We start from the raw sequence: 26,681 nt of genomic DNA on the forward strand, positions 1-26,681 counted from the left end.
TAATGAGGAATCCACACTTGATTGCCCCCACGGAGCGTGCTTGACAACCAAAAACCAGACTCCTCTGAGATGAGGAATGTGTTTTTCTGGGCTGTGGCTAACCCTTCCAGTCTGCTGGCTCATCACTCCTGGCTTTTTAGCAAGGTGCTAAGATTTGGAGACAAAGGCACAGAGACCAATCATGCATAAATGCCACCCCTTTTTGGTCACAGGGAATAGTGTCTAATACATTTGGAAATGGATTTTCAGTTTACTGTGTTTGTTTGCAACATTTTTTGTTACCATGGTTAAAAATACCCAAATCATTACTTCATTTTTGACAATAAATTGCTAAAGGGTAAACTATGTAAATCCAGAGATTTTTGGAGAACTCCCATACGGCAATTGGGGGCTTGCTAATGCTCCACTTGGTGCTTCCAGAGCCAACTCTGCCCTTTAGAAAATATGTTGATTAATCCTGCCTGAGGGAAAAAGAATTCAGGTCACAGCCTGGGCCAGACTGGCTGATTAAGTGCCAATTCCTGAGAATTCTTTCTCCATATTATCTCTCTTCCTGGCTTTCTCCTTTGCCTTCCCGTTGCCTCTCTGCTACCTCTGGCCTTCACTTGCTCTCTGATTCAGAGCAAAAGAAGTTCACTGATGTCTGGGCTCTGATGCTCACATTGCTGCCTGGCTGACATGCAGACCACAGCAAGGTGTAGGCATGGCCAGAGCTGGAGTTCATCCTCCTGTCCCCAGGTCAATACCCTTTCCCTGAGCCCCATGGCTGCCTTTGGCAGGGCTCTTATCAACATTTATAGACCCTGCCAACATTTATGTTTCTGAAGGCTGAAGAAAGTCCAAGTTAGCCACTGATCGAATTGGGTACTTATGTTTAAGGATCCTAACAGTAAGATGCTTCTGTCTCTACCTGTACAGAAAGTGACACAATAGCTGGTTTCTGCTGATTTTTCTCGTTAGAAAAAAAGCCAGGGAAATTGTATCTTTGGTCTTACTCATAATCTTGTAGAATTTTGGATTCTCTCCTGTATCTCCAATTCACTAGTCCCTGTGGCTTAGAGGACTTGTCCACTGCCGAGATCTGCTGTCCTCCAAGTCCCACACACTAGTGGCGTGGTTGGATGACACATGCTTGCCAGCCAGAGACATCTGACCACAATGTTGATGCCTCATGATGCCCGAAACCACCCAAAAGACAGAGGATAGGACTTTAAAGCTAAAGTCTGTGTGAGGACCGATAGAAGCAAGAACCTGACAAGAAGACAGGACGCTGTGCTATGCCACTTAGGGGTTAACAGCAAGGCTTTAGAGCTGGGTCTGAGTCCCATCTTCCTAGCCGTGAGCTGCTTAATCTTCCCTTGCTTTGGGTCTCTTCACCTCTGGGACCTGAGCGGTATCTCCCACATTGTAAGGATCAAATAAGATAGTGAATATGGAAGGTGCTTTGAGCCAAAATACTTCGTGTTTTTCAATCTTTCATTTAGAAATATTTGGGAAAATGCTGTGAAGAAGAATCAGTAAAGGCATGCATAATCTACTAGCCTTCTAGAATACGCAATACATTTTTTACTCTGAAAAAGTAGTGGTAAATCTGTCTCACCAAGCCAGGTTATCCCAGGGACATAAAGGGAAATATTTTCCATTCCTCTAGGCCAAGAACAAATGAGTTCTTTTCCAACCAAACCACTCAACCAAGTCCTCTCTCTGACCACATTACACTGAGAGTGGGCACAGGAAAAAAAACTAATGAGCCATTTGTTTTTGCCATGCCTGTGGGATTAGCCACAAAATAGTCATTGACCCCCAAAACATATTCTTCCTACTACAAATAAGCAACATTTAACTCATGACTCCATACATTCTCCATGATTTTATATATCATCCCTTATTCAAGGAGCAGAGAGTATGGGATTGCAATACTAGGATTTGTAGATTCATGTTAATTATAATTATAATAATAATTACGTTAATAATTATGTTATTACTATGTTAATAAAATATTGATTTATAATAATTTATCAATTGCTAATATTTGATTTTTGGCAAGCAAACCTTCTCCTGTATTTTAATCAATATTATTTTAATTCATCTGCCTGCACATTAAATGAGATCGAGTGTGTAATGTCACTACATAGTCCCTAGAACATGAATACTCAAAACAAGGTTGTGGTTTTGGTTGTCCTTGTTAATGTACAGACTAGTATATTAAATATTCTAATTTTTTAAATATGTTTATAGTCAGGTCCTCAGAGTATGGATTCTTGACTGTATGGATAATATCTGTTTCTGTCCTCTCATAAGGATGACTGTCAGCCACATCAAGAAGGATTATTTTATGATATAAAAGCATAATATGTCAAAAAAAAAAGAAGACAAAATTTAAATCGGCTCCCCCTCTCCTTAGGATAGGGATCTCCTTAGGATCCAAACTCCAAGCATGGGTATTAATGTGAATGACTAAGTAATAACCACCAGATTGCATTTGAGAGACTTAGAAGATAAAATATCACACAAAACAATTTTCAGATCAATTTCTTCCAAATCGCAATTTGGAGCTCTGGCCCTGCCCAGGACTAATTCACAAATCCCAAAGGAACAGATCCAGTTTGTGGCCTATGCAGCGTAACAGCCAAGGCTTCTCCCGGAATATTTTTAAAGTCAATTTACCAAGTATAAATCCAAACACGCTGGAATTTTAAGAGGTTTTGGGGGCGAGCATTGGAGGGGTTGAAGGAAAACTTTTTTAAAACCACAGGATGTACTCATGAATATTGGCAAAAAATGCCCAATCACTGAAGATGAAGTCTGTTTGGTGAGACCATACCACCCAGGAAGGTGGTGCAGAGTGGACATCATGGAAAATTAAGACAAAACCATGATCCCCAATCAACACTTAACTCTTCAGAAAAACCATTACAGTTCATGAATATAGGACTTTGAATACTTTCTATATGCAGACAGGAGAAGCCAATTAAAATGTCTGGGTATAAAGACACCAATGCCACTGCTCTGTATTGAATGCATATTATCACTCATTACCAAGTTTGTATGAAAAAAACTTTTAACACATTTTTGCTCTCTCCTTACTCCCTTTCCTTATCTCTACTCATAGGGATCAAGCAAGCACCAAAACCATCAGGTGCTGGTAAAAATGTATCACTGGACTCTCCCCACTCCACAAAAAAACCAGGTAAGAAGCAGGATACTGACTCCCTTACTTTGCTCTACTCTGCTACTTGGGCAGTAATCACATGTCAAATGTTGTAGCAAAAACAGCATCCTCACAGCCCATGCCAACAGTACATGGGTGCCGCTAGAGGAACATTCTAAACTGTTATCTTAGGGGCATCTGGGTGGCTCAGTCAGTTAAGCATCCAACTCTTGATTTCGGCTCAGGTCATGATCTCAGTCATGAGATCAAGCCTTGCGCCAGCTGTCAGGTGTGGAGTCTGCTTAAGATTCTCTCTCCCTCTGCCCCTCCCCAGCCCTGCACGTGCTTGCGCTCTTTCTTGCACTCTCTCTCTCTCTCTCCCCTTCTCTCTCCTTCCTGCCCTCCCCAAAAAATAAAAAATTAAAAAAAAATATTATCTTTGGGGTAACTAATTTAAGAATCACTTTGTATAATGATCTGAGGGGTCACGATGGACAAATGCTGAAGTGTCTCTGTGGATTCTAGTGTTCATGTTCAAGTTTTGTTCTTGTGTAATTTACTGTGATATCCTTTTGCCTGATAGGATTTATATTCCTGATTTAAGACTGTGCTCTACATAATGGGCCAAAATTATGAAGCTGGTAATTTGGAAAGGTTTTCACTGAGTGAGAATTCTATGCCATTTAAAATGTTGTTATGAAACCTCCTCTGGTGTACTAATGCCCGGGCTACAGATCTACACTCCGTTACCAAACTCTCTGTATGCACACATGTGCACACTTGCTGGTCTCCCAAGGAGTACTTAATGTCACAGGGCATTTTCCTAGATTGTCAGTTTTACTTGAAGATTTTTTTTCTAACCAACGTGCATTATATAAAGAAAGAGGTGCACTTTTAAGCTATAATACAAGACTGAAAATTTGGGTTAAGGTGCAAAGTATAAAAAGATAATTTGTACATATCACAAAAAGATCTCTCTTCCCCCTGCCCTGTAGGCAGATGGTCCAGTAGAATATGCCCTTCCTCTGGGCTGGCAAGCTTGCACCAGGGCTCATCGACAAATGAGCAGGGTGTGTGTTAAACTTCAGCTCCCACTCACACATCCCTAGCTGGGTGCCCTTGTGCAGTGCCCAACTGTTCGTAGGGCCCCTGCTGTCCATGGCCACAGGCTGACTGCTTCTGCCATCAAGGCTGCTCTGTTGTAATCTCTTGAGAAGTTCTGCAAGTGTTTATTCAATTATAATTCTACAATAGATTTGGGTGTGGTGGGGGGAAAGCATCCACTGAAGGCAAAATTATATCCTGTAACACTGTAAAACTAAAAGGACATAAGAAATTGTCTGAAAATCAAAGGCAATGAGGGACAATGAAACTCAGAAATACTGTTGAGCCTGTGTGAGAAACTTAAGATGTTGAATTGTCTTTATCTCTACAATGTCAAAAGGCAAATAGATCTATAATTGGAGGATATTTTTTTCCGTATGTTAATGGGCTTCATTACTCCTGGGTATATTACCAACATTAATTTAAAGGAAAATCGGAATGTTACCCATGGACACTTTTCTGTGTAATCTCTGTCGTCCAATTGCTGCTTATCAGATGTATTTTTTAAAGCCTGACATGTTTGTGGAGTGAATCCTTACAAGGGCTTTATTTGTACTATAATCTCTTAGCTGCAATCCCAGGCACGCGCCGCCCACCCTTGCCACCTAGACCTGTGCCCCCACGAAGAAAACCTTTACCACCAAATAATGTCACTGGGAAGCCAGGAAGTGCAGGTATGTCAGTCATATACCTTCTCCCTCCGTGATGTTAGTTTTACTGGACAACCACACGTCCTTTGTGGTGCTAGCCTGGCAACAGGACAAGTCCTCGGTGTGTGTGACATGTGCCTACGTTGGCCTCCAAATCTGGACGCTGTAACTTCCCTGGACCTTGGGCTTCTATCCTGATTCTGCATGGGGGAGGTCCCAGAAACCATCCCTAGGCATCTAGGCCAGTTTGCTTTTTAAATGTTGTGAGACAGAAGCTCACTCAGGCCTTTCAACAAGTGGATTATTTTGGACGAGGTACTGTACGTTGCCAACCCACTGGGGTAATGGAAAATGTGATGTCCTGTCCTCTCTCTATCATCATCTCTTGAAATGAAATCCCATACACCTCATGGAAAGCTCCCCTGCTCACCAGCAGTCGTGCTGGCCCCAGTATTTTGGTACTAAGGGGAGACTGAGGCCTAAAACACTGGCAGCTCTAGCCTGCGCAACAGGACAGGAATATATCGTAGAAGTGGACATAACAGATGCTACATTGAGCATCTTTTTCCTGCTTCTCCAGCCATGATCCATGGCTGCCAGTTACTCTCCAGGTGGAGACTTTGCATCTCCTTCCTGTCTTTCACGTGAAACCCCTCCCATCCCATCTCACCGCTCCATAGGTAGTTCACCGGCTGTGCCTTTGCCTACTACAACTACTTTAGTCTCTTGACTTCCCTCTTGGCCACCAGACTTGAAGCCTGAACGATCAGTTCATCCCCTTCCCATCTCATTGTTTTATTTTCGTAGTGAAAATCTTTCAGTGGGTCCTTGTCACCTAAAAACAATATCCAAATCCTATGCTATGGAAGACCTTCATGATCTGGCCTTCCCTGTCCTTGCACAGTCAGCTCTCGCTGCGTGCCAAAGTACTCTTGGCTCTCACCCCTTTAGATTCAACACTCCAAGTAGTTTCATGCTTCCCTGACTTGGTTCTTCATGCAACCTCTGCCTAGAATATAGCTCTCATACCTACCTGCTAAGTACTTCACGTCTTTATTGGAACAACTTCTGTGAAGACATTCCTACCCTCACCTCACCCACCTCTTACCTTTTCCCATAGACAATACTGCTCTCTCTGCTTACTTTCTCTGTGGCCTTATCCAGTTCTTCCACAGTATCTATAATGCTTCAATATATTTGGCTCACACATCTATTTCGATCAAAGACACAGGTTTTGTGTTCTCTCCAAGCCTGGCATATAGTGTAAGTGCTGAATAAATATTTATGGAATAGATAAATGGGGAACTTGGCAGTGTTCCTATAAAGCCTGACTACTTTGGCTCTACATCACAGGAGTCATTTCATCAGGCCGAGTAACTTCTCCACCGCCGAGGGCCACACTCAGGCCTACCGAAGCTCCTTCAGAGAGAACAGAGACATTTGAAAAGCAACCAACAGCTCCGGCCTCAGGAGAAGATCTTGGTTAGTATGTCAGCCCCTTCACACTGGATGCTTAACTATGAAATACTAAAAAATTTCAAATTAGAGGGAAAGGGTCTCAGTTCTGGATTATCTGTTTTATTCAACTTTGTGATTAATATGAGTCTTTTTAAATTTTGAAATTATACTTGGGTTTAATGCTTTGAGATAGAACATGGTCCTTCCCTTCCTAGACATAGGAGAAAGTACCAGGTTTTTTTAGAGTAGTCTTTCTGAAAAGATCTAGATTACCCATTGCTTTTTATTAAATCAGAGGTTATTATTAATCATACATATCTTGAGGTGCTTGCTGGGCTCAGTCAGTAGAGCATGCTACTCTTATCTCAGGGTCATGAGTTCAAGTCCCACGTTGGGTGTGGAAACTAAAAAATAAATCCTATATATATTAATCTATTAGTGAGTATTACCTACTTTAATCTTAAATCATTGTTTAGTATACTCAGAACACCTGCAGCAGGACACAAAGGCCTCTTATTGTGACTAGCATGTATAATGATAATAAGGGAAATCAAGATTGCAAGCAATTGACCAGAAGGCATATTAAATATTTATAGTTTTTGGTACTTTTTATTTTATTGAGGAGCTCTTTTATATTTTGCTAAAATCATTTATTATCTTCTATTCTCAGGCAATATAACTGACTTTAGCTCAAGTCCAACAAGAGAGACTGATCCTCTTGGGAAGCCCAGATTCAAAGGTATGTATGACTGGCTCCAAACCTCAATTTCGACAATGCTGTGTTTGGTGGAACTATCAGTTTGCTTTTGCTGTGTAATAACTGCAAAGTCTTAGTAGACTATAGATGAGTAGACTTATTTCTCATATGTCTCCAAGTCACCTGATGGTCAGCTGATCTACGCTGTGCTTCACTGAGTGATTCTGCTTCCAGCAGCTGGTACAGCTGGGCCTCCTAAGGCTTGAGCTCAGCTCTGCTCCATATTTTTTCATTCTGGTGCTCAGGATGAGGAACCAACAGTGACTCAGGAGAAGCCATTTTAATGACAATACAAAGTCAAGAGTGGGAAGATCAAAAACACAACAGTATTTCAAGTTCCTCCTTGTTTTATACCTGCCACGATCTATCGGCCAAAGAAAGTCACATAGCCAACCTTAAATCAAAGATTGGAGAAGCATATTCCTTCCATGGATATAGAGAATATTTTTGAACAGTATCAAAATCTACCATAGTAAGAGAGCGTTGATATCAAGCCCAGTATTTCCTTTTGTAATATTTTTTCTGAAGAATATGATAAATCTTAACATATGTATATACCCATGAAACCATCATCACTGTCAATATAATTAAATAACTGTCAATATAATTAAATACATGCACCACCTCCAAAAGTTTCATCATGTACTTTTATAATTCCTCCATCTCATTCCTCCCACCAAATCTCTAATTCCTAGATAGTCACAGATCTGCTTTACTATAAATATGTACGCATTTTGTGGATTTTTATGGTCTGGTTTCTTTTTTTATTTTTTTTAAATATTTTATTTTTTTATTCATGAGAGACACAGAGAGAGAGAGGGAGAGGCAGAGACACAGGCAGAGGGAGAAGCAGGCAGGGAGCCCAAAGTGGGACTCGATCCCAGGATCATGCCCTGAGCCGAAGGCAGACCCATGTGTCCCTGGTCTGGTTTCCTTCATTCAGAACAATTATTTTAAGATTCATCCATATTGCAACATGTAGCAATAGTTCATTTCTTGTATTGCTGACTGGAATACTATTATATAGATATACATTTATTAAGCCTGTTTATGACATTTGGGTTTTTTCTAATTATTTTTTTACATTACCTATAAAGCTGCTACAACCATTCATGTACAAGTGTTTGTATAGACATATGCCTTCATTCCTTTTCGACAACTGCCTACAAAAGCAGTGGCTAGATCATATAAGTGTATATTTAACATCTTAAGAAACCACAAACTGTTTTTCCACAGTAGTTGTACTATTAACCTTTCTGCCAGCAGTGTATCAGAGTCCTAATTCCTCCACATTGTTGACAACACTTAGTATGGTTAGTATTTTCAATTTCAGTCATTTTAATAGGTGTGTATAGTGTCTGATTGTTATCTTACTTTGTGTATCTCTAATGATTAAGGATGCTGAGCATCTTTTTATGTCATTTGCCACCTGTTCTGGTGTGTCCAAATTTTTTGTCCATTTTTTATGGTATTGCTTATTACTGTTGAGTTTGAGTCGTTAAAAGTTTATTTATCTTTTTTTATTTTAAAGAGAAAGAGAGCATGAGCAGGGGGAAGGGCAGAGGGAGAAGGAAAGAATCCTCAAGCAGGCTGCCCACTGAGTGCAGAGCCGCAAGCAGGGCTTGATCCCAGGACCCTGAGATCATGACCTGAGTATAAATCAACAGTTGGACACTTAACTGACGAGCCACTCAGGCTACCTGAGATTTTTTGTATTTTTTTGGTAGAAGACCTCTTTTTCAGATACACGTTCACAAATATTTTCTCCTAGTGGGAGTAGGGTTTTATTTCTCCCTTTCTAACTTGGGTGCCTCTTTTCTTGCTTTATTGTATTAGCAAGAACCTCCAGTAAAATATTGAATAGATACAGTGAGAATGGACTGTATCCTTTTCTTATTCCTGATCTCAAGGAAAAAGCATTTAGCCTCTCACCTGAATTTATTAAATATGTTACCTTGTAGGTTTGTCATAGATGCCCTTTATAGGGTTGAAAAAATTCTCTTCTGTGTCTACTTTGGTGGTAACTTATTATCAGAAAGGAGTGCTAGAGGGATGCCTGGGTGGCTAAGTGGTTGAGCTTCTGCCTTCAGCTCAGGTTGTGATCCCAGTGTCCTGGGATCGAGTTCTGCATCAGACTCCCTGCATAGAGCCTGCTTCTCCCTCTGCCTATGTCTCTGCCTCTCTCCATGTGTCTCATGAATAAATAAATAAATAAAATCAAGAAAGAAAAGAAAGAAAAAAGAAAGGGAGGGAGGAAGGAAGGAAAAGAAAAATGCTAGATTATGTCTAATGACTTTTCTGCCTTTAGAAGATGATTCTTCATATACACAGAAATATGATAGAGTAATTGTTTTTTATTTTTTTTATATAATGAAGTAATTGTTTTTGAATTTTTAACTTTTAATTCCAGGGACAAACTCCACTAGGTCAAAATGTATTCTCATTTTAATATGTTGTTGGATTTAATTTGGTAAAATTTTGTTTAGAATTGTATTCAGTGATTCATATTAGTCTGTAGTTTTCTTTTTTGTAATGTCAAAGTCAAGTTTTAGTGTCAGAATAATGCTGAACTCTCTGTTTCCTGGAAGACTTTAGAATTGGTATTGCTTCTTCCTAAATGTTTAGGGAAGAGGATATTTTTCTTCCCTAATGAATTTTGGTAATTTTTGTCTTTCAATTTGTTAGTCCATTTCATCCAAGTTGTCAAACTTATTGACATAAAGTTCTTAATATTCTCTTATTATTTCATTATCTGTATAATCTGTAGTGATTTCACATCTCTCATTCCTGTTATTGAAAATGTGTGTCTTTTTCTTTTTTGCCTAATCAGACTGGTTGTAGGCTTATTCATGTTTTTGATCTTCTGAAAAAGTCAACTTTTTGTTTCATTGATTTTGTCTATTTACCCTGATCTTTATTATTTTTTTCTTCTTAATGTGGTTTATTTGCTCTTCTAATTCCTTAAGGTAAAATATGTGCTCATTGATTCCTTTCTTCTTGAATATATAGCATTTAGTGCTACAAATTTTCCACTAGATATTATTTAAGCAGCATCCAAAAATTTTGATGTTGTATATTTATTTTTACTCTATTTGAATACTTTTTAATTTCCATTTTGATTGCTCTTTGACTCATTATTTGGATATATATAAGTTAATTTCTAAATATCTTGAGATTTTTCTAGAGATGATTCTGTTACTTGTTTTCAGTGTAACTCCATTGTTATCACATGCTCTATCAGATACTTAAATCGTTCTAAATTTACTGAAACTTTTTTCTGGCCCAGAATATGATCTATCTTGATGTATTTTCTGTGTGTACTTGAAAAGAATATGTATTCTGCTCTTCTTAAGAGGAATGTTGTATTTGTTTGCTAGGGCTGCTGTAGCAAAATGCCATAGATGTAGTGGTTTAAAAAATAGAAATTTACTTTCTCACAGTTCTGGAACCCAGAAGGCTGAAATCAAGGTATCACCAGACTTGGATCTTTTGAGGCCTCCTTCTTTGCATTGCAGATGGCCACCTTCTCACTATGTCCTCATATAGCCTTTCCCCTGGGTGTACACATCCTTGGGGTCTCTTCCTGTTAGTAAGGACACCAGTCACAAAGGATTAGGATCCCACCCTTATGACCTCATTTAACTTCATTTACCTCTCTAAAGACCCTAGCTCCAGATAGAGTCACAGTGGGAGTTAGGACTTTAGCACAGGAATTTTAGGGGAGCAATTTACCTAACAAATGTTCTATAGATGTCCACTGAGTCAAATCGTTTTGTTGTATTATGCAATTCTTTTATATCCTTAGTGATTTTCTGTCTACTTTTTCTATCAATTAAAAAGCAGAAGAAATTGAAATCTCTGGCTACAATTATGGATTTATTTCTACTCACATTTCTATCAGTTTTGCTACATGTATATTAAAAGTCTGTATTTAGAGACAGACAAATTGCTTAGGATTCTTCTAATAAACTGATGAATTGATCCTTTTTCATTATAAAATTCTGTTTATGGTAATACTATTTGCTCTGAAATCCAATTTGCTGATGTTGCATATCCACTCACGCTTTCTTTTGAGAAGTGTTACTATGCATCTCTTCTTTTCATCCTTTTAATATTAATCTGTTAGTCTCTGAATATCTAAAGTGGTTCTTGCTTTGTTATCCTATCTAATAATCTCTGCATTTTATTTTGGGTATTTAGAATCTTATATTTAACGTGACAATGATATAGTTAGGTTTGAATTTATCTCATCTTGCTATTTGTTTTCTATTTGTCCCCTTTATCCTTTGTTCCTTTTTTTCTGTTTTTCAGCCTTCTTTTAGATTTTTTTTTTTTTAGTTGATGTATAGTTCACACACATTACGTTAGTTTCCGGTGTGCTAACATAGTGATTCAACTTTTCTATACATTATGCCATGTATAATTGTAGGTATCATCTGTTACCATACAATACTATGACCATTTGTCACAAGTGTAGTTCACAAGTATGGTTACCATCTGTCACCATACAACACTGTTACACAAGTGTAGTTAGTTACCATCTGTCACCACAAGTGCAGTTACCAGTTTCATTCTTTTGCATGTAGCCGTCTAGGTTGCCCAGCACCATTTATTGAAGAGACTATCTTCCTTCTTGTGTACTCCTGATTCCTTTGTCATAGATTAATTGAAATGTAGGCATGGGTTTATTTCTGAAGATTGAGTCTTTTTTATGATTCTATTTTCTCTCTTTAGTTGTCTTACTAGCTGTAACTCTTTATTTTGTTATTTTAGTGGTTGCTTTGGGATTTATAGTATGTATCTTAAACTTACCACAATCTACCTTCCAGTGATATTCTACAACTTCACAAATAGTGCAAGATTCTTATTAGTATAGCAACTTTTCTCTCTTCCTTGCCTATCATTGTTAAACATTTCACTTTTACATGTTAATACATCACACTAGTTATTTTTATGATTATATAGTAAATAATCCTCTTGAAAGAATTAAATCTAAAAATATTATGCATATTTATGCATAGCGTTACTATTTCCACTGTTCTTTGTCCCTTTGTGTGGATTCATATTTCCATCTGCCATCATTTTCTTTCTGCCTGAACATCCTTTAATCTTTACTGTCGAACTTTCAAATGTCTAAAAGGTAAATTCACTTAAAAACAAAAAGAGGTATTTCCACTAATTATAGAATTCTAGATGATGTTTTCTCTTTTGTTTTTCCAGTAAAGATGTTGCTCCAGTGCTTTCTCATTTGGATTCTTTTCGATGAGAGACCTGCCATGATTCTTACTTTTTTGTTCCATATATGATATGTCTTTCCTGCCTCCTTTAAAAGGTTTTTTTCTTTATCATTGGTTTTGAGAAACTTGATTATATTGGTGTAGCTTCTTCATGTTGGCTGTGCTTAGGTTTCTTTGAGCTTTTTGGATCTGTGGGTTTAGAGGCTTTATCAAATTTGGAAATTTTTGGACATTATTTCTTCTGCCCCCTCTTCTCTACTCATAAACTAAAATTACGTGTACATTATACTGCCTGAAATCATCCCACAACTTCCTGATGCTCTGTTCATTATTTATAATTCTTTTTTTTTCTCTCCACTTTTATTTTGGGTAGTTTTTATTGCTATGTCTTCAAGTTCACTAATCTTTTTCTGCAATATTATATCTGTACTACTATCATCCAGTCTGTTTTATATCTTACACATTTTAGTCTTCACCTCTAGAAATTTGATTTGGGTCCTTCTTTATATATTTCATGTCTTAATTTTTTTGACCATGTGGATTATAATGATAATAATGGTGCTATTGTCCTAGTCTGATAACTAACATCCATGCAAGCTCTAGACTGATTTCAAATGATTTATTTTTCTCCTCATTATGTGTAATACTTTCCTGTTATCTCATCTTATATACTTTTATTCCTAAAATACACTTGAGTTTTGTTCTAGGTATAGTTAAATTACTTGAAACCACTAAGATTTAAGTCTGCTTATTTTAAAAGATTTATTAGGTGAGACCAGAACTGTGTTTAGTATAGGGCTAATTACTCCCCACTACTAAGGCAACACACTTTTGAGTACTCTGTCCAATGCCCCATAAACTATGCAGTTTAAAACATGCTGAGGGGGGACCAAATTACTTTTTGAATATTAGCATAAGTTAAACCTATTTATAAAAGTAAATCAGTTACAACATCCGTATCAGGTATCCCAGAGACAGGAATTCTGGATTTTCACTAGTTTGAACAACCCACACTGCTGCTTTCATCTATCTGCTTATAATGTGAAACCAAATATCCTGAAACAGATAAATATATTTGAGTTTACCTCCACCTTCTTTACAAGCTCAAACAATGCTAACTGTCAGAGTTCTCTCTCTCTTAGGTCCTCATGTACGATACATCCAAAAACCTGACAACAGGCCCTGCTCCATCACGGATTCTGTCAAACGGTTCCCCAAAGAGGATGCCACCGAGGGGAATGCCACCAGCCCACCACAGAACCCACCTACCAACCTCACTGTGGTCACTGTGGAAGGGTGTCCCTCATTTGTCATCCTGGACTGGGATAAGCCACTAAATGATACTGTCACTGGTAAGATTATGGCATGAAGACTGGTAACTCTGGTCAGAAGCATTGATATGTGAATGTGGTATCTGGGTCAAACTATGTCCAATGAGGTATATCTCAGGGGTAGCAAATCCTAGCAAATCTGTATTGCCAAAAGTGTCATATGATGGGAAAAGATCATCTATGTACCAATAATGGGCTTCATGTTAATTTAACTGGTCTCTTTAGGTTGCATCCCTTCCATCTCCTCTCAGAACTCTTCTTCACAGAATAAAGATAGATCTGATCTTTCTATTATCAAAAAAAATTTACAGATAAAATAGGACAAGTTAGCAGTGGGCTAATGATACTTAAACTAGTTTTTGCTTCACCAACCCAGTTTCTAGATTGGCCTAGAACTTTCCATCAGGCTAGTTACTCAATTATTTTAAGAGAAATATTTTTAGAATTTTAATACTGGTCAATTTTCTGCTCACTTCAGGAAATTTTAATTCTGCTATCACTCACCTAATCCCTCTAAAAATGACTCTGAAAAATAAGAAATCATGAGTCATTCTTTGAATTTAGTATATGGGAATGTATTTCTTCATAGTGAACAGGTCAGTCAAACTAGAGTGGAGGGAGAAAAGACTAAGAGGCTGAATCAGCTCAAGGAACACAGCAAATAGTGGGAGTACCCAAAGCCCCTGCTGTCCATGTCCTACCATGCCTGGGACAGGTAGACAGGGTCCAGTAGGACCTACTGAGGGGCTGTCAGGATCGATAAAGCAAAGTGCACAAGGGAAATGGGAAGGGAGAGCTTCAGCACCTGCAAAAAGTTTTCTGTGAATAAAGAAGAAAACAGCAGTTATTTCTCCTCAGACAAAAATGTTTGGTCTGACCAAATTCTGCTATAAGCATCCTGTTTTTTGCTTAGCTGGATTTTTTAAAAACATATTTGTGTATTCATTTTTCATGCAGACCATGCCTTTGTTTTGAGGAAGAACCAGCCATTGCTCATGTTTCCTAGGAATTTGTCTAGTTCTGCTTCTTTACTTGGGACTATGTCAGTGGGTGCTAACTGACATAACTCCCAATATCTAAAAAAAAAAAAAAATCAATCTCTAAGCATTGATTATGTAAATAGATTAAAAGGTCCAAAACTCCCAATACATATACTGTGCTGATAAGAAGGAGTTCTCATGATTGGCTGAGGCTTAGTTATCATAAAACCAAATTATATATTTCCACTTGTCTTTAAAATGTGGGATGACATCAAGTTGGAATTGGTTAATATATCTAATAATCTAATACATCCAATACATATTCCCTTTGGTGTTTCAATATCTGATTTAACTATTTAGAAGGGAAATAATTCTCCTTTCTAGTTTGTCATGTGACTTTTTTTTTTTTTAGTTCTAGAGACTTGTAATCTCTAAAAAATAATGAATAGGGTATACTTTATCCATCTAGCCAATTACTTTTGTAATATTATACTAAATGTTAGTGGGCTGCTTAAGATCTTTCACAACATACTGGACTTATAATAACAATTTTCATGGATAAGAACCGTATCTCTTTAGCTACAATATTTTCTAGTTAGAAATAAGTCCATTTTTAATTATTACTCACCTAATCTGTATTTAAATATTGGACCGTATATCTTAATGGTCTGTTCTATTTTTTGCACTGTTTCTTTTTAGTGTTTTATTAAATATCACTGATTTCAAATGTAATCTTTTATAAACCAGCAGCTCAGATAAATCAGAGGTTAATTCTCAAATCACTGGAAATGGTTTTATAAGAAAGGATTGAGAAAGATAACAAAAAGAGTGATACATATTTTTTAGTCCTCCAGTTGGTTTCTGTCGGGAATCTGTCTTTTAATTGACAGACACATAGTCCCTCTACTACATCCATATATGGCTGTTTCTACATGTCCCTTCTACACTAAAGTAGAAATAGATACACCTGAGAAATTGGCCATAGCCTGGGTCCTTGGACAACTTTAAGTTAGTTACAAGATGGTGCTTTGTGATATGCCAAGAACATGGCAACATAGATTTAAATCCCAGATTGGCTGTGTGCAACATGGGTATGCAATTAACCTCTTTGCTTTAGTTTCCTTATTGGTAATAATAACTCCTCCCATTGTTATTAACTTAAGAGGATAATTTTTTTTAGAGAGGGAAAGAGGAGAAAGTCTTTTTTTAAAAAGGATTTTGTTTGATTGTTTATTTTAGGGAGAGCTTGAGCTGGGGGAGGAACAAAGGGGAAGGGAGAGAGGGAGGAAGAGAATCTCAGCAGATTCCCTGCTGAGTCTGGAGCCCAACATTTTCAGGGCTTGATTTCACAACCCTGAGATTATGACCTGAGCCAAAACCAAGAGTTGGATGCCTAACCAACTGAGTTGCCCAGGTGCCCCTCATGAGGATAAAATTAAACAGAATTTGAATGTGCCACATGAGTTAGAAACTGTTAATGTTTTTCAGTAGTAGCAATAGTAGAATTGGTAGAAATAATATCACCGTTACTATTTTCATGCTGTTTTCATGACCAGACTCTGATTTTCCAATCTTTACAATAAACAGTTTTTTTCTTTTAAGTCAATTATCTCATAAGAGGGCAATAATGCCCCCTGAGGGAGAAAAAAGACCAATTTTTCAGTGTTAGTTCTTTATAGATTCCTTATATCTTTACTATTATGGAACTTCTAAATCCCATATTTTAAAACAAGAAATATGGACACATACTAAGTGTCTTTACCTTCTGAAATATACTCAGAATGTATCTATAGATGTTCATTCCAAACATTAATAATCCATTTTTATGGCATTGGTGGATTTATGGCAAAGCTATGATTGCTTTAAAGCATTACAAATGGAAGATATATTACAAAGCTAGAATTCTGAGAGGAATTCTAAATATTTTTTATTTATGAAGGTAACTTCTATATCCATTTTGAAAACTTGATCTTTCAGGATAAAAATAGTATTAAATTAGTATTTAAAAATAAGTCAAAGGAAAATTAGAGAAGACATGCAGTAAGAGTTTGTAGTACTTAAGAGCCCAGAGTAATATTTAAAAAGAATATTACACAGTTGGTGAGAAGCACCCTAAGCCAAAGATGTTTTTTGAAGGAGGTTAATTTCATGCATAATCAACTGGAGTGTGATAAAAATTTTTCTTTGGATGACTAAGCAGCACTGGAATCTTTCCAGTTGGAATCTTTCCAATTTTTTGACCCTAGTTTCAAAACACAACTCAGGGATAATAAGGAATAATAAAATCAACAGCAATAATGGGTACTACCTATTGAAAAAAATATGCAGAATACTATTAAGTACTTTCCATACATTCCTAATTTAATCTCCACAAGCAATACTATGAAGAGAGCTTATTGACATTTTACTGATGGGAATACTGACTGAGATGGAAGCCACGTGACTTGGTCTGTCATGCAGCCATGCAGCCATGCAGTTTCCTGTTTTGTTTTGTTTTGTTTTGTTTTGTTTTGTTTTTAAAGAGGGAACTAACTAGCACCCCCCCACACACACACCATACCTTTACTTTAATAGAAAAGTCTTGAGTGTTTTGGGTCCCTCATATTAGCAGCATATCAAATGCCATAACCAACAAGCAATTTCCATTTCTAAAAAATCAGTTTTACTTACATTTTAATTACTCCCATATTTTTCTAAGTAAATCTTGTTTCGCAGCTGAGGAAAATATATAAAATGGAATATATTTGAATTCAGGGTCTTCCCTTTCCCTCCCTTTCCATCATCTGTGAGAAAGAAAGCCACCTGAGAGGTTGGGAATAGAAAGATCTGGAAAACGCATACTAAATACTAGCCATTAGCCCTTTGGTAACTGTGCTAATGTGTCCAGATACAATAGCCGTTGCCTTCTGGTTTAATTTTGAATTTTTGGAAGGATGATCATATAAAATAATTGAGAAAGAGCTATCCTTCTTTTTTAATTTCTAAAATATACCATTAAAAACCCTTCCCAAATTAAAATTGACAGTTATATCTCCCTGAGTCTTTCATAGTTTCAGTTTTATTTCCAGACTCCATCTCCCATCTTTTGTTTCAATACTAATAACAGAAATCCCCAGTAACTTGCCACCTCCTTTGTGGCCTTCCCACATTCCCTGAGAAGTAGTCACTACTTTGTATTTTGAGTGGGGTTTGTTGTTGTTTGTTGTTGAGTTTTTAATCCTCAGCATGATCTTGTCACATATGTTAAGTTAAACCCCAACTGAAAGCAAGGAAAAGCAGCTAACAAATGTATAAGTTATGTTCTTAATCTGAAAAATCTTTCTTTCTCAGTCAAAGCCCTCCAAGTTCATAGAAACATACATTTAAGTGAAATTTATGTAGATCTCTATGCATACTTTCTAGTCATAATTTAAAAAAAACAGTAAAGGATGCAGATGTAAGCCAATACATACAGAACTTTATAACTTATGTAAGTAGTAGGTACAAAAATCTCCTAATTCTGTAGTTTGAAACGCAAAAGTTTTTTTGTAGCAGAAGCATGAATGCAGGAGCCTTTCCCCAGCTATATAATATGGCTCCGTAGACCAGGAAACGTGGCTTCTACTCAAGTACCATTCCTCATACAGTGCTTTCCCCACCCTGAGTTTTCTGACAATGGCACACTCTGACTTGCCTAGCAAAATCATTGGTTACCAATTTCCAAAGCTACCACAAGCACTTCATTGGTCTTCACAATTACAGGCCTCTGTGTTCCAGTAAAGGGAAAGTAGAAATGGTCAATGAGCAACTCTCAAAATGTTTTGGGATCTTTGTCATCCACTGACCATCCTCATCTGAAAATTGCGCCTCAAGAACTGCCATCTAAATCGCTCTTTTATGAGAGTGACTTTATGATTCTGTTAGCCTTAAGAACAACTAAATCAGCCAGGACATAAAGACAAGTATTTGTTGGCTTTTTTGATTTTCAGAATATGAAGTCATATCCAGAGAAAATGGGTCATTCAGTGGGAAGAACAAGTCCATCCAAATTACAAATCAAACCTTCTCCACAGTAGAAAATCTAAAACCAGACACAAGGTAAGCTGCCTGTGCTGTTACAGGTCTGTTCTGAGAGTGCAAAAGTCATAACAAAGGAATGAAATAACATCATCCATCTTTATCTTAAGGGGCAGTCTAGTTTGCATTTCATTCTTCGGCTTACTGTGCATAGCAGGAGATCCCTCTAGAGTCATGTTTTGCAAATATGCAAGTTATTGGTGGGGCCACAGAGCTGACAAGATGGTCTTGTGAGTTAACACTCCATGTAAGAACACTGAAAAATGAAGGTCATTAACACCAAATGTTGATATTAAATACGAAAATTTAGAGAAGGAAAGGTCTGTGGACCAGACATAACTGGAGTGTGAATGATGTAAACTAAATCTGAAAACAGAAGCATTTTGGCTTGGCATGCTGGGAAAAGGAAGGCAAGGAAATCCAAGCTATGTCACAAATGTAGATGAACGTTTGTGATAGTGAATGCTTCAAATAGCTACAGACCATTCCCAGGTATAGAAGTCCTTTGAGTTTGGGTCGTTTTATTGCAGACAAATGAGAATTTTTGAAAATAGAAATGTATAATATTAGCAATGTTGTACAATAAGCAACTTTTCTTGGCATCTCTTATTATACATTGATACCAGGTTGTTAGTTTTACAGTATGGTCTTGTTTGTTTTTTTGTTTGTTTGTTTTTGTTTGTTTTTTTTAAGTTTAAATTCAATTAGCCAACATATAGTACATCATTAGTTTCAGACGTAGTTTTCTTTTTTTTTTTTTTTAAGATTTTATTTATTTATTCATCAGAGACACAGAGGCAGAGACACAGGCAGAAGGAGAAGCAGGCTCCCTGCGGGGAGCTCAACCCGAGCTCAACAACTGAGCCACCCAGGTGCCCCTAGATGTAGTTTTCAATAATTCATCAGTTGCATATAACACCCAGTCCTCATCACATCACATGCCCTCCTTAATGCCCATCACCTAGTCATTTCTTTTTAAATCTAAAATGAGAGACATCTAACTGGGAAACGAACAAAGGGGAAATGGAAAAGGAAGTGAGCGGGGGGATGGGGTGACTGGGTGATGGGCACTGAGGGGGACACTTGATGGGATGAGCACTGGGTGTTATGCTATATGTTGGCAAATAGAACTCCAAGAAATAAATAAATAAATAAATAAATAAATAAATAAATAATAAAAATACCCAATTTTATCAGCTCATTGTATTGCACGAAAAGTAAGGGCCTTACACACTTCTAGAAATGTAATAGAAAAGACTTTTTTGTTTTGCTTTGTTTTACATGGCTAAATCATCAAATTTATTGCTTAAAGAGATTCTCAAATGGATACAGCCAAGCATTTCCTTAACGAAGCCAATGTACTGAATTCATTTGGGGACTAAATATTACTCTCTGTGGAAAATCAATTTCTTTCCTCAAACTCCAGACCACTGTTTGATAAGCTGTCCACGCAGTCAGTTAAAATGAAAACATCCTCACATTGTAAGTTATAGTGTGCCAAGCAACATGGATCAGTTTTCAGAGAGACCTACCTAATCAGGAATTTTTCCAGATTGAATACTTCATAGCTTGATAAGGTTTCCTGGTATTTAAAAAGATCAGCAGAGGCAAAGACCCAAACTCCAGCATTAGAAATGTTTTTCATAAGTTTTACTTATATCTTTCATTGTCCTCAGTTGATGGAATTGAGTCAGGTATTGACTGTGACACTCAAAAGAGTCTATTATAGTTCTGATACCAAGGAAACTCTTCTCTTTTCAGGAAAGAAAGGAAGCATCTAGTTCATTCTAGATGGTTTGCTGTGTATAAACTGTAGTTCTATGCTGCAAATATAACATTTTCCACAGCATCTTTTTTCTTTAACTCTATTTTGAACTGTAATATGGAAAATTTTACAACCACTAATTTTTTTAAAGGATTTAAGTTAGCCAAAATAAGCATGTATTTCAGTAAAAGCCCATTCGATGATCTTGGTTCTATTCCCTTAGTGAGATTAACAGGGAGAGAGAGAGACTATTTTTAACATAATATATTTTAAGGAAAGAATAAAAAAGAAAGTCATTTAATTTGGACTTTTTAATAGGTGGACTTGGGCTTACAGAACGTGGATGGTTTTTCTTTACAGATTCTTGCTTTTATGCCACTTAATACATTGGAAAGCATATTGAAAAACATCTAATTTCTAAATGTTCATTGTGTTCCTTTTCTGAATTAGGCTATTCTCAAATCTTCTCAGAGTTCACCTGTTAGTCATGGTCAGAAGTAAAAAATAATTATTTCAGTGACATTTTTAAGCCTCCTTCGTTTGTAAAAGGTTTGTGTTTCCATTCTGCGAACATTTATTAAGTGCCAACAGTGTGATTGGTGTTGTAACTGCAAATGTGAATAAACGTGGTGCCCGCCCTTGAGGAGGGTGAGCAGTGCAGTTGGTAATCAATTATTCTACACAAAGTGGTGAGAGCTCCCGTAAAAGATACATACAGATTGCAAGGGGAGCCCAGAGTGGGTGGCATTTTTCAAAGTCTGGGGACACTGAGAAAACGTCCTGGAGGAGGTGACAGCTGGGCTGCAGCTTGAAGAATGCATAGGAAGGAGCTAGCTAGGTACCTGTGGGAGGGGAAAGAATAGGACAGGTCGGTGCAGAGGACCAAAAGGCATGGTGTGTGCAGTGAAAAGTGGACAGAGGCAGTGGAAGCCACAAGCAGTGGAGGCCAGGATGTAGAGGACGGTCTGTGTCAGATCAGGGAACTTGGTCAATAGATAAGACCCAGAAAGATGGTAACTGGGAGTGTGCTCCAAGTTTCATTTTAGTTTGGTTTTTTTCCTGACTTTGATTTAGTTGGAATAATCACTCTTGATACCGGAGCTATGTATCATGAGTATCTGTGGGTAGAATAAATGTAACAAAAAGTTTTTTTAGTGTCTTGCAAGAATGCCATTTGGCACCTTGCCTAATTGGCCAAATAGTTTGCATAAGAGAAATAGGTGCAGAAGAAGTGCGAAGCTGCATTTCATTTTGGAATCACAGGACTAATTAGTCATGGGATTCACATCTAGCTTCCAGGTGTAATTGTTGTAGGACTTACGCTAATTGTTTCTGGAGAGTAGAGCCTTGTCCCTTTTATCCTGCCCTAAGGTATATGTCTTGCTTGTTACTCGTGTCCTTCATTGGTCGGTCTTCTGAGGAGGAACCCATTCTACTATCCCAATAAGCAGAGCCCAAAAGAGGCTCTTTCTGGATTTGTCTTTGGGAAAAAGTAATATTAAATTTAGGAATCCCTGAAATCAGAATCCCAAGCTGAGTTTTGCCAGTTGGCAGAAATCTGGGTCCATTCTGTGTTTCTATCTGGCTTATTTTGTGTTATTTTTAGAGTTTGGTATAATTGAATGAAGCCCATTCAGATATAAATACTGGTTTTTTTTTAAAAAAAAGGACTTAAAATTCCTATCTATGAATGACCAGGACTATACTGATAGTCCCTACTGGGTCATGATTTAAAAGTTGTATATCATAAAAAATTTAAAAAATTTAAATTAAAATAAATAAATAAAAAACAAAAAAAATTAAAAATAAATAAAATAAAAGTTGTATATAAGCAGTTTGAAAACATTTCCCCATTGGGCACAGATATGACACACATGGATATAAAGGTGCTGTCATGAAAATTGTTTAGTCTACAATTTGTGGAATTTTGTGGTGGTCAAGTAGTTCAGGAGATCCCAGTCCCCAGTGAACAGGAACGCATCTGTGCTCTCTTACATATATGCTAGAGATTCATTTGTTTACTTGATGGGAAAAAAAAAAGCTTTCAGCTGAAATATTATGTGTTGAAACACAATATTTTGATCTATTAATCAAAATAACTTAATAAGTTAAGGAAGAATAAAGTGAAGTTGAATTATTTCATTTAATTTGGGATTTCTGAAGCCTAGAAGCACCTGTAGAAACAAAACTAACACCCATGAAACAACCAGAAAGCACTGTTAGACAGCATAAAAGATGGCAAAGGGCTTACACTGAAGTTCTGCAATTTAAAAGAGGAGAGAAAGCCTCACAGGATACTTGAGACTAGACCTTTATGGTAAAGGATATCATTGAATGGGACAGATTGGCAAGAAAAGAAAGAGCAAGAACACTATTGTTTTTTCGGATCAAGGCCATGTGCACGACTTGAGTGAATTACAAGTAGTCCTCAGACTTACTACCCACAGCAGGGCTACAGTCGGAATAACAAAATTATAAGCGCCAAATATAGGTTTGTTGGCCTTTCTTTTTTTCTTTCTTTTTTCTTTCTTTCTTTTTTTTTTTATGCAAGCTTTTTCCATACTATCTTATGTTGTTAAGGCAAGATTTCTTTCCATTATATCTTTCCTGCCCCAATCATGAACCAAGATTAATACTAATAAAAGACATGCTGTAAAATTAAGAGGAAGTATGTATAGGGTGCAGCCACCAGGTGGTTTTTATTACCCATAAAGAATGACTTCAGTCACATTTCAGTGCTTGGGGAAAATTGTATTCCCAGTAGGCAAACTTTGAATTATCGTTGTTAAAATCCACCACCACCACCACCACCACCCTTCCATGAGGTTCTGGAATTCCCTACTTGAAAAGCTAGAAGATAATAACTTTTGAAAGAATTACTGTAGCTGGGTTCCTATACATGTGTGTCCAGGAGACGCATGTATATAATTTTAGGTAGCATTTTCCATCATTTGTCTGGACTGAAAAACATGAGATCTAAAAATATCCCTGGCTGATCCTTTGTTACACACTGGATGGGGAGGGGTAGAGCTTGGTGAGAGAACGTTTAACCCCCAAAATAATCAATGCAGAGAATATAGATCACCAGAGCCTTTTAGGTTAAAAATTCCAAAGAGTCTAGAACCAAAAGCATAGAGGACTGCGTTACCTTTTTCTTCTCACTATGCATGCCATGCCTCTCCCTGCCTGTTTTTACAACTTAGCCAGGTTTTTATTGCCTGTGTAGAAGCTCAAAAAAAAACACACAGGGAGGGGCCATCCAGCAGCTGTCTGGCTGCAGGAGAGTTTGGCTGCACACCTGGTGTGAGACGTTTCTATCTACAGAGGGTGGAGCCCATGGCTGCATTCCTGGGGTCACAGTGGGGACTACGCCAGCCTTACCCACAGACGCTTGCAGCTATGGTGAGCTTTGGGCATAGATGTGCACAGGGAAGAAAGGCTGCAGGCCTGGAGTTGGAACCGTCTTAGGTGAAGCAGGAGAGCTACCAGAGGCACGTTGCTATGTCACAACTCCATCTCTTTCTTTCCAGAACCCCTCTCTCACCCCTGCCTCCCAGATACAAAGAAAATATAGGTATGTTGGCGTCCAGCTGAACCAGTACCCAACCAACCCATTCCCCAGTATTTATTGTCCATTTATTTCCCCCATGAAACCGCATGTGTGGCTCTTGTGGAGGCCAAAGAAAAACACTAGGCCTCTCCTGTCCACAGCCAACCCTTTGTGGTTCTGTGAACAGAAGAACTGAGAAAGCATAGAACTTAAACAGTAAGCCTTGCACCGCTGCCTAAGGGGACAGGAAGGACGAAGTAACTTATTGATCCCAAAGCCTCCCCAACTTCGAAAATGGTACATTTGTAGGATATCCAAAGACGTCACAGAGTCAGTGGGAAAGTGGAACTGGAAACAAACCCTGAATCTAAGTCTTACAGCGAGTAGAATCGTTCGGATAAACCATATTTCTCTGAAGCTAGGCCTGTGGTCTGCTGTTTGTTTTCAGACAGGTTGTTTCTAGCACACGTTGGGATAATCCACTAACAGATGGGGCTCTTCTGCTAAATAGGTTGGACACTATAGATGGACGCACACGTGCTCCACGGTAAAAATAAAAAGCACTATCATGTCTTCACATGAGCCCTCCTCTCCTAACTTGACTTAAAAACCCCTGAAGAATCAACCCCTTGTGTGCCAGATTTCCATGTGGCCCCGCAACTTCCTATGGAAAATGTCTTCTGTCTGGTAATTAAGATAAATCAAGTTCACTTAAGGCATTCAAGTACTTCTGCTCTCCTCTGTAGCCTGGGAGGATCCTGGAGAACAGTTCCTGCCTCTAAAACGAAAACCTACTGAAGTTTCCTGTACCTGACAGCAAGGACAGTTTGGGACTATTGTTTATGTTGTTTGATTTAATAAAATCTTGGCTCCAAAAGTAAACTGGAATAGAGACAGCAGCTTCTCATAAACTATAAATCTGGCTGAACAAAGAAGGCATGTGGAATAGCCATTATGCCCTCGTTCATGGTGGGGGTTGTGTGTGTGTGTGTGTGTGTGTGTGTGTGTGTGTGTGTGTGAATATTCTGGTCTCTGTAGATTCTCTTACGAACTTTTCCACATCTTGTCTCATGGGCTTTGTGGAAAGGAGCAAAATAAGCTACCAGAGCGTTAGGTACTTTATTGAGTTTTATTGTAGGTGTGGGCCACAGAACAATGGCTGCATCGTTCAAGAAAAAAGAAATGTAGAGGAGTGCTCAGTTTTGCAACTTTTCTTCTGGCAAAAGTATAGCTAAGAGCATGGAACTCCCCTAGTCTATAAAGAGAGCAATTATTCTTTCACATGAATATATTCTTTTCATTGCTTTTCACTTAGAATTGCTTAGTATGGGGGGGGGGGCAGGGCGGTGCCAGAAACGCATAGCAACTATATAGTCTTGGAGTGTAGCCCAGACCAGGAATTGCTTGTACCCGTAGAAATGGGAGCTACGAGAATGTTCCAGAGGACGTCCGAGGCACCGGGTTGATGATACTTGATGCCTGCTGGTGCCCTGCTCCTCTGCCCTCTGCCCCTGATTAGGACTTATTTTATTCTCTAATAAGTGTCCCTGCAGCTCTGCCCTTGTGCTCCTTATCTGTATTCCCAGGTCAGTACAATGTCTACATGTGGCAGGCATCCAGAAATGCCTGGAGAACGGATTGATCGGATTTCTCCTTCCTCATTTGAGCGCCTGTTACTCATTTTTTCATATTCTACTTTTCCATTTCTCTTCCCCTGACTGAATAGGGCTCAAATATTTCAAGACTTCATAGGGGTAAAATTAGCTAGCCAAACCACTCAAACCAACAAGCAGCTGCAGGGTGGCCTTTCCATATAAAAGGCAGGTTGCTTGAAGTTTGAGACCTTTGTTAGAGTGCAAACCAACTTTTAAATCCTTGGGAGTCAATAAGTAAAAAGCTCATCAAATAATGAAAGCTATAATTCCATTATAGGCAAAAAAAAAAATAGAGGGAAATGGTTATAGAAAGAAATAAAGGAAGGGAAAGTAGGAAATGATAGAAATAAGTGTCTACACTAACCAAACCTGAAGATAGGTTCAGGTCAGATCCTACAGGTTGGAGTGTCCCTGTCTCTCTACAGATCCCGCTCATTGAAATCCTAGTTTTTTCACTTTTCAGTGAATTGGTATTTAAATCTTATGCTGATTTTCAACAGTTGTTTTCCGAACTCTACCCCACTTTACCCCACTCCTATGGAATAATGGTTTAGCACTTTCTAGACTCCTTATTGAAATCTTAGAACTTTTTATTTTCTTAACCTATGGAGAAAGATTCATCTGCTAAATTTTTATTCTCAATAACCCACTGGCTATACCCTTATTATAAACTTTATGAACCCAAAAGCAAGTATGTGGACATAGAAGAGTTCTGTCTCTAGAAATCTATGGCAGTGTTTGTCAAGTTCCCCAATAATATAACCACCTTTTAAAAAATTTTCTAGAGATAGAAATTTAATACTAGAGAATATTTATAATTACTTACTATGGCCAGGCACCTTCCTTTTAAATGTGTTATCTAATTTCTTCCTCACAAAAAGACTCAAAAGGTATTTTTATACCCTTATATAAAAATGAGGATAATGTTATTTATTTTTAAATATGAAAAAAATCGAGGCTCACAGCATTTATGGGACTTACCCTAAA

The 26,681-nt window shown here is 37.8% G+C and overlaps 1 protein-coding gene across 23 annotated transcripts in view; it reads left to right on the plus strand.

Moving 5' to 3' along the window:
* ABI3BP (ABI family member 3 binding protein) overlaps positions 1 to 26,681 on the plus strand; it is a 234,624-nt gene that overhangs the window by 195,096 nt on the left and 12,847 nt on the right. For all 23 annotated transcript variants that reach the window (XM_055316193.1, XM_055316194.1, XM_055316195.1 and 20 more), the window contains 6 exons: positions 3,113 to 3,190; positions 4,825 to 4,929; positions 6,259 to 6,387; positions 7,034 to 7,102; positions 13,500 to 13,709; positions 18,637 to 18,745. In XM_055316193.1, coding sequence (XP_055172168.1) covers positions 3,113 to 3,190; positions 4,825 to 4,929; positions 6,259 to 6,387; positions 7,034 to 7,102; positions 13,500 to 13,709; positions 18,637 to 18,745 — 700 coding nt within the window. The remainder of the gene's footprint in view (positions 1 to 3,112; positions 3,191 to 4,824; positions 4,930 to 6,258; positions 6,388 to 7,033; positions 7,103 to 13,499; positions 13,710 to 18,636; positions 18,746 to 26,681) is intronic.

This window comes from Nyctereutes procyonoides, unplaced genomic scaffold (assembly GCF_905146905.1).
Source record: "Nyctereutes procyonoides isolate TBG_1078 unplaced genomic scaffold, NYPRO_anot_genome, whole genome shotgun sequence".
In the NCBI taxonomy this organism is placed as follows: Eukaryota; Metazoa; Chordata; class Mammalia; order Carnivora; family Canidae; genus Nyctereutes; species Nyctereutes procyonoides.